Genomic DNA, 15,434 nt, shown 5'->3' on the forward strand with positions numbered 1-15,434 from the left:
CAAATAGGGATTGCCCCTATATGGAAACTAATAGGCCCTCAGAAAAGAGGTAAAATACACATGCACATCTTAAAGATCTAACAATGCCTTCATCATATGATGAAATCTCCCTGCAAAAGCTGAAGAAGAAATCAATTTAATAGCTCCTTCACTCCTTCCTGACTCCTGGAGTGCCAGTTATGTGCTGAGACAACCTTGTTCTGATGAAAGCAATTTTGCTTGCTGCTGTGATGCTATTTTTTTCATCTGGAGAGTGGCTCCTTATGGCAGGTCTGATTCAATTAAGGATTACAGGGTTCTACATCTCCCTTTCCTGGCAGTGTGTGCTAAACAAGTGCAAACTAATTACAGACCAATTGTTTTCACCTGATCCCTAATGATTCTGAGTGTGTTAATGCACCAAGATCTATGGGTGAACTTAAAAAGAATGAAAAACACAGCCGTGCTCCTCTTTTGGCATCTGTACCTGGTTTTTATACATGCAAATTGAGTTTCCTGTTCATTGAAAACAACCAAACAAAACACGATGTCATGAACATGGCGCAGAGAAGGACATTCATGCTGTTCCTTCTCAGTGACCTGCTTTTCCAGAGGGTACCCAAGGGCGCTTGGAAAGCTTGTGCTAACAAGGATGGTGGGCAATTAGCAGAACATGCTGCAGCACTGGGGCATCCTCTGAGGAGCTTTCCTGGTGCTGCAGCTTCGCTTTCACACGTGTAAAATGCAAAGGCAGAGGCTCTGCGCTGGCCTCTCCCCATCCTGCTCGTGTTCTTCCTATCCCTTCTTCCTGTGTCCCCAACTCTGTCTTCAGTGCCTCAATATCACCTCTTAACAACAGGACTTTTGGCACATTCATATGTTTGGCATGTTTTTTTTTCCTGCTTATTGCCTCTCTCTCTCCTTTACTGGCTCATTTTTTAAAAAGTGCAATTTATCTGTTTCAGAGATGCCGGTTCTGATAAAGCCACCAAGGACTCAGGCTCTCTCCTCCCTTACCCCTGTAGTTCATGATTTATGACACATCAGGATTTCCCAGGCTCTCCTCAAGTGACTGGGACCTTTACTCATAGGTATCAACCCCTGAGGGCTTGAAACTTAAGAGTGAAAGGTCTGAAAAGAGGGAGAGAAAAAGTATTTCTCTGCCATTTGGCTTGTCCGATCTTGTTCTGGATGCCAGTGGCTTTTCCAGTTTTGTGTCCTCTGTCGGCTCATGCGGAGCACGTCATTTCACAAGGATTTGTCATCATGTCGCTGATTCCTGGGGATCCTTCTGTCTCTCAGTTTCTCTCTTGAATGCTCAGTGCTTGGAAAGCCTCTTCCCATCACACCAGAGAGAATTCGGCCTGGAAGCCAGAGCACCGGCGTGTCTTTGGTGAGCACTTGGTCAGCATGGAGATCTGGGTGCTGAAGTTGGTGCCATTGCTGCCTAAGGAAGGGTGGTGATACTTCATGTCCGAGCCCAGGAACCGCTCCAGATGCCACCTCCGCCACTTTCGCTTAAGCTCAGCTTGGACCTAGGCAGTAGAAAGACAAGCAAGTCAGCAGAGGGGAGCATTTTCTATTGCTCTGACTTGACTGACTGAGCAGCCATGGGCAATCCACCTACCAAGGGGCCAAGAATTATTTTATAAAGGTCACTAAACTCAACCTGGCCAGAAGCTTTAGCCACATAGAAGGTGACACTCCAGGCTGTAAAATACTAGAGCAGAAATCCCTGAGTTTCAGCAGAAAGGTGAGCACAAGGAATTTCTTATCTGATACAGTGAAGGTGCCAGACTACTTAACTTTGATGTCAATGTATTCTATACTTTGTGAGTATAATTAAGATTATTATTTTCACTGCCCTGTTTTTGTCTGTTTTAACTATAGCTTGTTTGCAAAGCTGTCAATACAGCTGTGCTTTTTTGATAGAAACTACTTGTTCCAGCTCAGGGAATTTACAGACAACATCTGGTTTACACTGTCCAGATTCAAATCCTGAACAAACCTGGCCACCCTCCCTGTCCCCTCCTGCAGCCTTCCAGTCAAAATTTTTAGATAACTGAATTAGATAAAACAGCTGTGTCTGAGGGTCTCTGGGATCAGCAAGCACCGGAATAGTACAATACCAGCATGCAAATCCCAGGACTGGAAACACGGGAAAGGCAAGATCAATGCCTGTAAGGTAGAAACATGTTTACCTGGCACTAGGCTGTGCCTAACAAGTGATGTCAATGCCTATATCAGTTTTGGATCATCAATGAGCTTGCGTGGTACTGCCCTGCTCCACGCAGGCTTACTGGCAAAGGTCTCTGCTGGAGCTGGACTATCTGCCCTGTATGCCACTGCGTGATATACACATGGCATCAGCGTGGCTGAAAGCAGCATCAGACCTGTAAGAGAGCAAATTGTGGTTCTGGACACTCTTCCTCTCCCTAGGAAGCTGGAACACAAACCCAGATTACAACTGCTTCTTTCTTGTCCGTGCTCAGTTTATTGAGCTGAAAGTGCTCCAGCTGACAGTAACTCCAAGATTTTTAGCTGCTCATATCTCCTTGGTAGCCTTCGCAATACGGGTTTAATCAGTCTCTGCTGAATTTCTTATGGGCAGATGGAGCACGGTACGAAAATATCACCGCACTAACGAGCCTCCATCTTGGCAGTGGGCCTGATTCTGTGGAGGATTCACTGAGGTGCTAAGCATGAGTAGGGCTTAGAAGATGGGCTTTATCCTTCCCTGCTGAAGGTGGTCCTTTTGGATCAGGGTTTATGCAAGGTCATATGGGAATTCTGCTGATGCTGTCTCATGAGTAAAGGATGGTCTCAGCAGCAGCAATACTACAGTGTGCACAAAAGTCCTAATATATTTATTAATTGTGCTGGAAACTGTTGGGCAAATGGTTGAGTTGTTTTTCTGGAGTGAGTGATTGGACTTGGATGCTTCCCTCCAATATGGTAACAACAGGAATGGGACACTTCTCAATCCACTCTCCACAAGCATTCAATTTGCCTTAGCTGCAAACATTAACCAAACAATAACTGCTGATCTTACCTCCCCATTGAGAAAACAGTAGAGAACAGCCACCACAAATCCCTAGGGGAAAGGAGAGAACAGGCTTTTAGCACATCTCAAACTCTCTCTCACTGCAGCCTTGGAGAAAAAACATACTGCTGGGGGACTGCTAAGGGACTGCCCCTTAGAAACCACTTGATTGCATTTTTCCTATAAGAGGAGCAGGGGAAGATTGGTTAAGGTGTCTTGCAGCAGATGTATGGGTGTTTAAAGCCATGAGGAGTCAGCTCAGCTCTAAGAGGGGCACTTGGTCATTCGAATTGGGGCATTAGAGGCAATCGGATAGGATATTAGACCCAACTTTCCTGCTTGGTCTTGTCAGCTGAAACTGGGGAGATCTAAACATGCTCACTGGTACATCATCAGGGTCAGAATGATCTTAGACATGGTATAGGGTTAAACTGTTCCTTTCCCATCTCCCCTACCATGACACCTCATTTTTGAGAATCTTAGTTTTCACTGAAAAAAAACAAACCAAACTTCTCTCTAGCCCTTACGGTTGTAAACACTAAAGACAAGGAGTGAGTGTAGATCCATTTCTCTCTCAAAGGAGAGATGCCAGATGTGAAGTGATGATGATGTAGACAGCGACGTTAACTCATTCACCACTGAACAAAGCATGCCACTGACACATGTATGGTACATGGTGACAGACAGGTCCTGCTTCCAGGCTGCGAGAACACTAAGTGGCTAGAGCTGATTAATGGATGAAATACATAAATAAGTGCTTCTTTTCAAGCAACAGCAGGGCCAAGGTTAACAGCCCAACACTGGAACTGACTGAAGTAAAGTGTGTAGGAGGGTCCAAGAAGCCCCATTACCCATCTTCTTCGTGGGGAACCTGCCTCCTAAGTCAATGAACTGGAATCCTGCCTGAGCAGGATCTACAGGCAGGACTTGGCTTATTAACAGAGAAGGAAGTTCACGCAAGTCAGCTGGTTGAAGACAAACTAGGCTCCTGTTAATGGCCAGAAAGACACTCCTCCCGGTAAGATTTATCTCATCTTACATCATGTCAATAATATATAAACTGAACTGCAGTGCTCATTTTTCTCCCTTAAGCAGAAAAAACCCCAGGGCGACTAATTTATAGAGGTACATTTCCTTTTCAGGTACCTAAAATGAGGAGAGAGAATCTCCTTCTGTAATTCCAGGAGGCAAAATATAAAATTATCTTCCATCCTGTCCAAGCTGGAGTGAGTAGCTTTTTCCCCAAAGGTATAAGAGCAGTATTGAGCATGTCCAGGAAAAACCCAGCTCACATGTTTGCTTATTCCCTTGTCAAGCTTGTTATACTTCTCCCTGCCGACAGACCTGGCGACTGACTGGTGGCCCAAATGGTAGCTTACCTGGAACGACCCGACCACAAGCTCAAAGACCAGCTTAACTTCTGCTTTGAAATTGTCAGGGAAGAAAGCAAACATGATGTAGTGAATGCCAAAGAGAGGGATCAGCAGCAAGGTGGACTTGGCCAGCCTCCTGTTGGAAAGACAAACATGAGTCATAAGCGGAGAGGGAAGAGGAGCTAAAGGGTAAGCTGATGAGAAATCCTGCAGCTGAGCTGCACGCAACCCCTAGACTTTAATTTGCTGCAGTACATATTTGCTGATTACCTGGATCATGATGGTGTAGCCTGTATCATGCATGTAAAGTGCCTTTGTTTGCCCTTAGGAGATGTGATATGGGCCACTTACCCTGAGGTTCTGGGAACATCCAGCCTTTCAAAAGCAGCCTTGAGGGAGGCAGCATCAGGAGGCCGCCCTTGCCCAGAGGGAAGAAGTGTCGAGTACAGCGAAACGGAGGGTGTTGAGATAGCTCCTCTCAGCCTAACCTCCCCAGAATTCCTCTGATGACCTCGGCTGAGATGCAATGACAGGTGGAGGTGGATCCTCAGCTGGGCACAGTCACTGTATAGCAGTTCAAACTAACCAAGGACCATGCTGGGAACATTTCCACAGGCTTGCTTTCCTCCTTGTTAACAGCTCTCATATAAATGTATATGTGCCTCCAGCTAAGGCAGTGTGATCAGCCCTACATTATTTCTCCTTGGCCTGCAGACTGCAGATGGCTGGTGATTTCAGATGTGGTGACAATATAAAATGTGACATCTTTATTCCTAGCAATTTCAATGGAGGTATTTCTTTCTCCCTTCTCTCTTCTTCCCCTCCCACCGGAGATCTTTTTTCATCTCTACAAGTTAAATCATCATCTAGCGCTGTCTTTGTTTGCTTGGGATTTCTGAAAATTACAGCTTCTGGGAGAGAAATGGTATGTTTAGCTCAGAATAATGACAGGCTATCGCACAATGAATGTCTCCAAAGGAGGGGGATGAACAGTATTAGTGCTTAATGGCATCAGGCTGGGTAATCAGAGGTCTAATTAGAAAGAGATGATAATTTATTAAATAGAATCATTATTAAAATACAGCTGACAGAAATAAAATGAAATCAAGGGCCTAAGGATGCTTATGGAGGTTTTGGCTCCCTTGGTCACCCACATCCTCCCATGTCCCCCTCTCCCAGAGGCTTCTGGAGGAATTGAAACTATAGCGGCAATGTTGGAAATACTTGTTCTACCATCTGCAAACCCTTCACCTCCTAACTCTCATCAGGCTCAATCCCCTCAGACCATCTTCATTTACTCGCCATCTGCATAAGCCCACTGGGAAGGCTGATGTGCCAGCTTTGTGCAGATAATGCTCATCACTGTAGCTCCCAGCAGAGCTGTCTAGTTTTCCCTGGGCCTGGCCCAAAGACAGCTTGACATTAAGACTGTGGTTGGAGGCTGTGGTTCCCCAGGGAATACCTGCTGGCTGAAATTCCAGGCAAAATGAATGCCTGTAGGAAGCCAAGGAACTTTCCAGGAATTTCCCTGTCCCACCACCTCCCTCACTAGCTGGCACATCCATGCTCATAGTGAATAGATCCAAAATCTGAGTCCTCTTGGATGTCTTGCTCTGCCAGAGGACTATCACTGTCATCAGTGACCATCAGGGTACCATGTTCCCTGCTCTTAGAAGCAGCTCTAGCTAGTGTGACCCACACTATGACCCAGCCCCAATTTCCCCAGCTCCTGACATGCGAGAAAGCAACTCATTTTCTAAGCAGATCACAGTTCAGTGAATATTAATACTGGCTTTGTAGAGATCTCTCTCCCCAGTCTTTCAGGAACAGTCAACCTAGAGGAGATCGATGTGATACTACCTTTGTGTACCATATTCATAGAAATGGTTTGCAGCCTCCAATAGATTAGAAAAATTTATCTTGTCATTGCAGACAACATCAGGGCCTCAGTTATAGCATTTTCCCTCCTGGCTGGACTATGGCAATGAAAAGGGTATAAATGCCAAACTTTTAAGAGCCCCCTCCTCCAGTTTGCACAATATTCCAAACTAGTCTCTTGCTCCCAGCACTGAGCTTCCCCAGAATATTGAGCGATGTTTTAGATCTCAGTTTGGCTTTAAGTCAAGGGCCCTATGGTCTAGCCCTGTGATATGTAAAAGACTACCCCTGAAATACTGCACTGAGGAAAATCTTCCTCCCTAGTCATGGTGTAACTTCTCCCAGGAATCACAGAATCACAGAATGGTCGTGGTTGGAAGGCACCTCTGGAGACCATCTCATCCAATCCCCCTGCAAAAGCAGGGTCACCTACAGCAGGTTGCACAGGAATGCATCCAGGTGGGTTTTTAATATCTCCAGAGAAGGAGACCCCACAACCTCTCTGGGAAGCCTCTTCCAGTGCTCTGCCACCCTCAAAGTACAGAAGGTCTTCCTCATATTAAAATGAAACTTCCTGAGTTTCAGTTTGTGCCTGTTGCTCTGTACCCTGTTGCTGGGCACCACCCAAAAGAGTCTGTCCCCTTCTCCTTGACACCCACACTTAAGGTATTTACAAGCATGGATGAGATCATCCCTCAGTCTTCTCTTCTCCAGGCTGAACAGACCCAGTTCCCTCAGCCTTTCCTCATAACAGAGATGCTCCAGTCCCTTCATCATCTTTGTTGCCCTCCGCTGGACTCTCTCCAGCAGTTCCTTGTCTTTCTTAAACTGGGGAGCACAGAACTGGACCCAGTACTCCAGATGTGGCCCCATCAGGGCAGAGTAGAGTGGGAGGAGAACCTCCTTCAATCTGCTGGCTACACTCTTCCTCATGCACCCCAAGACACCATTGGCCTTCTTGGCCATGAAAGCACATTGCTGGCTCATGGTCAACTTGTTGTTATCAACAAGGACTCCCAGGTCCTTCTCCGCCAAGCTGCTCTCCAGCAGGTCAACCCCCAGCCTGTACTGGTGCATGGGGTTATTCCTCCCTGGGTGCAGGACCCTACACTTGCCCTTATGGAACTTCATCAGGTTCCTCTCTGCCCAACTCTCCAGCCTGTCCAGGTCTCACTGAATGGCAGCGCAGCCTTCCGGTGGATCAACCACTCCTCCCAGTTTCGTATCATCAGCGAACTTGCTGAGGGTACACTCCGTCCCTTCATCCAGGTCACTGATGAATAGGTTAAACAGGATCGGACCCCTGGGGGACACCGCTAGACACAGTCCTCCAACCAGACTCTGCACCATTGATCACAACCCTCTGGGCTCTCCCATTCAGCCAGTTCTCAATCCACCTCGCTGTCCACTCATCCAACCCACACCTCCTGAGTTTACCTATGAGAATGTTATGGCAGACAGTGTCAAAAACCTTGCTGAAGTCAAGGTAGACAACATCCACTGCTCTCCTCTCATCTACCCAGCCAGTCATGCCATTGTAGAAGGCGATCAGGTTGGCCAAGCACGACTTCCCCTTGGTGAATCCATGTTGACTACTCCTGATAACCTTCTTTTCCTACATCTCCTTAGACATGACATCCAGAACGAGCTGTTCCATGATTTTTCCAGGGATGGAGGTGAGATTGACTGGTCTGTAGTTTCCTGGGTCCTCCTTCTTGCTCTTTTTGAAGACTGGAGTGACATTGGCTTTCCTCCTGTGCTCAGGCCCCTCTCCTGTTCTCCATGACCTTTCAAAGATAAAGGAAGCTAAAGCCTGGCTGTGCAGGAGGCAGAACTGCTTGGAAGATTGTCTAAAGCTGGTCAAAGCTACCTTCTGGAAGATATGGCTTCTCAAAAAACTCATTACTTCCACTCCTTGCATAGGGTGCACTTCTTAGACCCATCCTCTCTGACAGATATACGTGATGACAGGTGATTTAGGGAAAACACATCTCCTCTAGCCTGCACTGAACCTACTCTTCTCCTTGGCAGTGGATAAGAGTAAACCAACATTTTAGTCATCCTCCTTGAACACATAACGGAAAAGTTACCCAGAAAACTTTGATGATAATATTGATCTATGAACAAATACAGAATAGAAAAAGATTAATTTTGCTCAAGATTTCTGTTGCAGAAAACAGCTTCTATTTTCCTGAAATATTGCTGTCCTGTTCTTGCACATGTCTCTGTCATTTCCAGAAAACTCTTTGGGAGACTTGTTTTCACCATTTCCAATACATTAAAGCTCAGTTCACTGTCTGTAGCATTAATGAGTGAGTCAGCAGTGCACCTGAACTTCCAGCCTGGAGCTAAACTGAAACCGGTTGGAATTGAACAATACTGTCAACATATCAACATGTTATTTTTTTATAAAATAAACAACATAAAATAAACAAGAGAAGGAGGGAAAAATGCAAATGAGAGATGCCTGATGTTGTTAGTTTAAAACGTATTTATCTCAGATTTGGCAGGAGGAGCCCACACATATCATTAGCAGCAGTTTTTTGCTAAGATCTCTTGGGTTCTGCAGGGAAAACCCCTGAAGCTATCAATCAGTAGCATTTCAGGTAATAAAAGAATTGCATGTAAAAGGATCCAGGTACCTACAATTGCAGATCACATGCCTAACGGCATTTATAAAAGGATCTGGATCCCAGATATCTCTACAGACAGTTGTCTAAACATTAAAAACTTAGGACCACACTGAGAACTCCCCTTGGTGGGATTCAACCTTCAGACTGGGACACTTAATATTCATTTCCATAGGAAAGTGTGGTGTCTCATGTCCCACTGCAGTCAATACAATCAACAGAGACTTCCAGAAGTCCCAGAGAATCTGGCTGGTGGCCAGCTGCCACTGTATAAGGGCACAGCTCTCCCATAGGTCCTGGGTCCTATGCACCAGGTCCAGGCAAGTATCTCACATGTTCTAAAGCATCTCATATGGCTTGGACACCTATAAGTGAGCAACCAATTCATGCCCTAATGGAACTGAGATGTTTTTCCAGGTGGAGAAGGAAGGTGAGGAACTGTAGATGTCAAGATCATTTGTACTTCACCAGTACCTCCTGTTTGGTAGGCTAGTGTGGGGAAGTCCGTGTTACTTACTGCCCAGCTGTGCTACGTTTGTTTACAAGGCAAAGAGAGCTTTCCTGGCAGCTCCCACTTCATTGGAAAATGTGAAGTAAAAAACTCTGAACCCAAAGCTCAGTATGACCTCTGAGGTAATCTGGGCATAACCCTTCTGATGCGTGTTGGCAGCACTTCTACTGAGATGAATGGGAGCCAACTGCTCCAGGCTGCTGCTTAGTACTAGAACATATTTCAATATGTTGATTTAATCTGTGTACCTGGCCAAAGCTGTTGCAATCCTGGGGGTACAAAGATACAATGCTCAATTAGAAATACATAAAGGGAGGTGATAGAAAGCACAGGGTCTGGTAACATCGGTGTGTTATGATGACAGAAAAAAGGGGTAATTGGCTTTGGCTGCTGCAGGGAGAAGTTAAGGTCAAATACTGGAATTTCCTTTCATAAGAGAATCTCTCGGGGCAGATGAAATGCATAAATTACCATCACTAGAGAGAAAGACTCAGAGCCATGGCTGGCCAGTATTTAAGAACCATATTGATATTGTCTTCTATCTTGCAGAAGAATGAACTGAATTCAGATTCTTCAGGGTACCTAAGTGCACTGCTCACTCCAAAGACAAAGAAGATTTATGAGCAGTGACCATGTAGACACTGGACTTTTTCCTTTTCAGTTCTTTTCTAGGAATCATTTAATAAATATCTAGGATAGTTGAAGTGCTGATCCAGGACAGTGGCAAGAGTCAAAGCTAAGCTAGTCTGAACTTTTGTTTAATTTGCATTGAAGACAGAATAAATCCATGCAGACAAGCAGATTTCTTGCACTCTTAAAATACTGCAACTAAGACCAGTCTTGGCCACTGAGTCAGATGCTGATCTCACTTGCATGTTGTTCATTATAAACTGCCCTGTTAAGGTCAACCTTATATCCCTGAAATAAAAACATTATATCAAGCAAAAGTTCTGAGACAGTGCTACTTCTCGATAGTGAAGAGAAATGCATTAAATTAATTCAATCATCTAGTTTAAGGGTCTGCTTTAGGACAAGGAAAATTTGCGTACTAATTTTCTAGATCACTCTTTCTTTGAAAAAGGAGTTGAGGGTAACTAGTTCAGAAAAAAGAGCCTGTATACTGTGAACAGCTACTCGTTCTCCATCAGGGTCCCTCTGCCTTCACAATCCAATAAATATTAAATATATAAAGAAAAAGCCTATTTTGTTTCATGATCATTATCTGCTCTCAATTCTTCATCATTAATCCCAGGAGAAAGCCTTCTCGCCTGTCTGTTCAAACCAACATAAAAACATGCCCAACTGTTTCAGCAAATGCCCCAGTTCCTGATTTCTGATTGGCTTTAATCAATTAACAAATACTTGATTCTGATCAGTGCAGACAGATGCAATAATGAACTAACAGCCAAACAGGTTTCCCAAAATCCATACAATACAGTTGAAAAAGTCTAGGACTTACGAATATTGGCTGGTTTCATTGTGCCCAACATCTGGGGAATGCAACTTCTGGACTAAGATACGGATGATGCAAATGAAGAGAATGAAGTTCACCTGTCAGGATGAGGAGAAAGAAAACAGAGACAGAAATAAAAAAAATTAGTATTTGTCTCCCATGAGAAAAGCCCATCATTAGAGCGGAATTCCTTTCACTGCAATATTTTTGCCATGGAGCAAGCTGTTGTTCAAAAGCCATGAGCAGAGAACCCCACTCTAGGAGCACATAGTAAACTGACACAGGATGGCAGCCATCTTGGGCCTGACATCAGCCTGCTTGGGACTTTGTGTCATACATCCCAAGTATGATGATGTCAAACCCATAGAGCACAGCTATGCACGACGTCCTGCTGAGTGGGGGAGTGCCGACGACAGGGTGGGAAAAGAGCCTTGGGAGTTAGCGGAGTGCTGGACATCAAAGCCCTCGAGAGACGGTGACATGGGACCGACTGCTGAGCATGTCAAAGACTGAGGCGGTGAGCCAAGGAAATCAAAACAAAACACAAAGCAATATCCACTCAAGCAGGCCTCTAGTCAATGCTATTGGGCATGTCTTCTCTGGAGAGAAGATGGAGACCTTGTATAGCAAGGGATAGACCTCACTGACACAGTGGAAAACATTCTTTCCTAGGATGTTAGACCAGAGAAGTCTAGCTAATACCTAGAGTATAGATGGTGATTTTCACCCAAAAAATCTCAAAGTGCTCCACCAACATACTCAAGCAATGTTAACCTTATTTAATAGCAAAGGTGTAGAGCTAGGAATGGCAATTTCCTAATGGCATGTAGTAGTTGGCATGGACTGAATTCAAATCTACTTGCTTTTAAGATCCTATCCATTGAATCATGCTCTTACTCATGCAACATATGCAACAGAAAAGATAGATTTCTGTGGACTTAGTTTAGTTTTAGTTTGGCACACAACCTCTTTCTTTATCCTTTCATGGTTAGCAAATGCACTAATGATTCTGATTTTTAGAGACTTAAAGGCTGGAAAGGATTGTGTTAACAAGCCAATCCGATTTCCTGCAAAAACAGATTGTAAAATTTCCTCCAGCAATTCCTACATTTATCTTAACAACAGGTGAATGAAGGAGATGGAAGCACATCTCTCATTTAGACACTCACTCTTTTTTCAAAGGCTATGAGTGATTGGAAATTAATTGTATTTCTTGGTTATGATGTATTGCTTAATCACTTTTTATCTATCCCATGCCATTTATCACAGGTTCTGTTCATATTTATTTGCTTATAAAAATGGTTTGCGTCTGACTTGGATTATCTAGATCAATTACTTTAATGAGCGTTGATAGCACACAAGCTGCAGCACTGAAGGTAAGATCAGAGCAGTTAAATACTGTGTTGGCTCATATTGGTCAAGAGCAAACACGGACACAGGGCAGTGGCAAGTCAGGCGGAGCGTGACTTACAGGTTTAGTACAGACTTAGCATTGCATGGTAGAAGATATGGCTATCAGGCTACTGGAGAAATTTAGTTTATTTTTCAACCTACAGTATAATCAAAGGCACTTGATGTGTTCCCAGTGCTTAGTATCTTATATATGTTATACATCTTATATATGTATTTCCTCCTTCCTTTGAGATCTATGCTTTATTTCAATGGATATGGAGTGCATTCCTCCCTGAAGAAACCTGCTGTTCATCAGATAGCAGCTATCATGCCCTTCCTTTGTGACAGATTTATATGATAACTGCAGAAGGAAAATCAGAAATTGCTAGGTAAATTTTGTTTGGCAATGAGGAAATGATTTATTGGCTGAAAGAAAATACAGACTCATTGATCCTACAAGCATAGTGTGTATTTCTTGACCAAAAGGTTATCTCAGGAAAGGAAAAATACTATTCATAGCTTTCTATGATGATATAAATATTTTGAGATATGTCATCTAAGTATTGTATTTCTTCTCAGTGAGGTGAATAGAGTAAGATGTAATTATTCAAACTGTTTCAGTTTAGAATCCTGTATGACAAATGCTACAGAAAAGAAGTCTTCTTGTAAAGGTCATAATGTTTGTGGAATAAGAAGAATGTATGTCTAAGAAAAGACTTCTGTTTAAAAGAGACATATTTGGATTGATTTCTGTGGCATTCTTTTTCTTCCCTTCCCACATACTTGCCTTCATTTAAGAAAACTCAAAGCTAAGTTTAACTCAAGTTCATTTGATTTTAAGTTTTGGCGTGATACCTAACAGAGGAAACGTAATATTCAATGAGGATGGAAGGACTCAAGAGTTCCTCAGAAGTGTCATGGTTTCTGTGGTCAGATTTGATCATATCCAGAGAAGTAAGAACTCAAGCACTTCTGTTGATTTATCTGGAAATTAGCCAAGCTTCCCAAGAACTTAGTTTAAAAACACATAGCTGAATCCAACTTTGTACTGGATGCTATAACAAGAGGCAAATATCTGGGGCAATTCATCTAACCTCTTTTCATCTAGGTAGAAATGTATGGTAAGACTCATCCCATATTACTTTATAGTGTTGACATCTACAACTGAACAAGTCATCCTGGGCTCTGCATATGGTCAGCTCGGAGAAACAAAAAAATTCATGGCATAATTCATCTAACCTAATTTAGACATCCACTGATTCATTAGACAAGATGAGCCTTTCCTGTATCTCTAACCACGTTCCTCAACCTCTTCTGGCTACACACACGCATGGCTACTGTACCAGAGTGCCCAGGGCGACTAGCTGAGATGGAGGTGGTCAAAGTTAAATCAAATGAGCTCCACCTTGGTTGCCTCATCACTCAAACTCTTCCCATGGTCAATGCTTAAAGGTAAAGATGTTTATCTGGAGGGTAAACTTCCTCATCCTAAGACAGACATTCAATATACAGTGGGATTTTATCTGTCAATGCATTTTCCATGGACATTTACAGAACACTTCTCAACATCCCTTCACCCCCCACACTTAGTCTTAAAGATGGCTTTGCAGCCAGCAGAACGTGCTGATACTTTACCAAAATAGACACCAAAATAGGAGTTTTAATGATCCACCAGAATGGGGATTCCACTATTTCCTCCCAGCACCTAAAAAGAAACAAAACCAGACTTAAAACATCAAGCAAAGCAAGCAAGCAGCTATGTAACCTTCTCAGGTACTTGGTTTCCCTAAATGCTAAAGATAGCTATGCTAGGTTATGCGAAGAGGACTAAACCTGGTGTGCGTGAACAAGGAAGGGTTAAAGACTTGCTTTGCAGTGGTTTTGAGCACTGGTAGGTACCAGCTGCCCCAGATATAATGCTGTGAGCGCTTTACCCCTTCGAAATGGAGTGGGCTGGAGGATATGTCAGGGTGAATGTGGGGGAGGATAGTGATTTGCTTAATTTCTCCTACGCTGAGATCTGCTACAAGGAAATACTATCAAAATTACAGATCCATGAGGCCTCCAATGCTATCCATCATCATGGATGGGGGTTTTGTTAAGCACAGAGCAATTGGCACCATCAGAAACAAAAACAACCATGCCCTTCTGAAAAAGATGACAGATGGCCTATGGTGGGATTAGTCCAACTAAACCTAGCTAGCTGCATCTGAGCTATGGATCTAGTCAGAAAAGTCCATAGGGTCCAGGGTGTGATTTATTCTAAGGAACCTGAAGGTGCCCAAGTCCATGGGACCAGATGAGATATATCCGTGGGTCCTGAGGGAACCAGGAGATGAAGTGGCTAAGCCACTATCCATCATATTTGAGAAGTCATGGCAGTCTGGGGAAGTTCCCATTGACTGGAAAAAAGGAAACATAACCCCCATTTTTTTAAAAAGGGAAAAAAGAAAGACCTGGGGAACTACAGACCAGTCAGTCTCACCTCTGTGTCTGGCAAGGTCATGGAGCAGATCCTCCTGGAAACTATGCTAAGGCACATGGAAAATAAGGAGGTGATTGGTGACAGCCAACATGGCTTCACTAAGGGCAAATTGTGCCTGACAAATTCGGTGACCTTCTATGATGTGATTACAGTGCTGGTGGATAAGGGAAGAGCAATCGATGTCATCTACCTGGACTTGTGCAAAGCATTTGACACTGGCACACACGGCCTCCTTGTCTCTAAATTGGAGACACATGGATACACACGGCCTCCTTATCTCTAAATTGGAGACACATGAATTTGAGAGATGGACCACTTGGTGGATAAGGAATTGGCTGGAAAATCACACTCAAAGTGTTGTGGTCAACAGCTCAATGTCCAAGTAGAGACCAGTAACTAGTGGTGTTCCTCAGGGACTGGTATTGGGACCGGTGCTGTTCAACATCTTTGTCAGTGACATGGACAGTGGGATTGAGCGCACTGTCAGCAAGTTTGCTGTTGACACCAACATGTGTGCTGCAGTCAACATGCTGGAGGGCAGGGATGCCATCCAGAGGGACCTTGACGGCTTGAGAAGTGGGCCCGTGTGACCCTCCTGAAGGTCAGCAAAGACAAGTGCAAGGTCCTGCACATGGGTCGGGGCAATCTCAAGCACAAATACAGGCTGGGGGGGGGAGGGATGGAGGGTAG

General features: G+C 44.1%; 1 protein-coding gene across 1 annotated transcript in view; it reads right to left on the bottom strand.

Moving 5' to 3' along the window:
* Window positions 1–1,313: 1,313 nt before the first annotated feature.
* The window catches only part of VIPR1 (vasoactive intestinal peptide receptor 1), an 18,931-nt gene continuing 4,810 nt past the window's right edge, over window positions 1,314–15,434 (bottom strand). The window contains exons 3-7 of the mRNA XM_009705151.1: window positions 13,895–13,964; window positions 10,874–10,965; window positions 4,402–4,531; window positions 3,032–3,073; window positions 1,314–1,514 (exon numbers count right to left, since the gene is read on the bottom strand). Of these exons, the coding sequence (XP_009703453.1) occupies window positions 1,323–1,514; window positions 3,032–3,073; window positions 4,402–4,531; window positions 10,874–10,965; window positions 13,895–13,964 (526 nt within the window). The 3' untranslated portion in view covers window positions 1,314–1,322. The remainder of the gene's footprint in view (window positions 1,515–3,031; window positions 3,074–4,401; window positions 4,532–10,873; window positions 10,966–13,894; window positions 13,965–15,434) is intronic.

This window comes from Cariama cristata, unplaced genomic scaffold (assembly GCF_000690535.1).
Source record: "Cariama cristata isolate BGI_N322 unplaced genomic scaffold, ASM69053v1 scaffold8568, whole genome shotgun sequence".
NCBI lineage: Eukaryota > Metazoa > Chordata > Aves > Cariamiformes > Cariamidae > Cariama > Cariama cristata.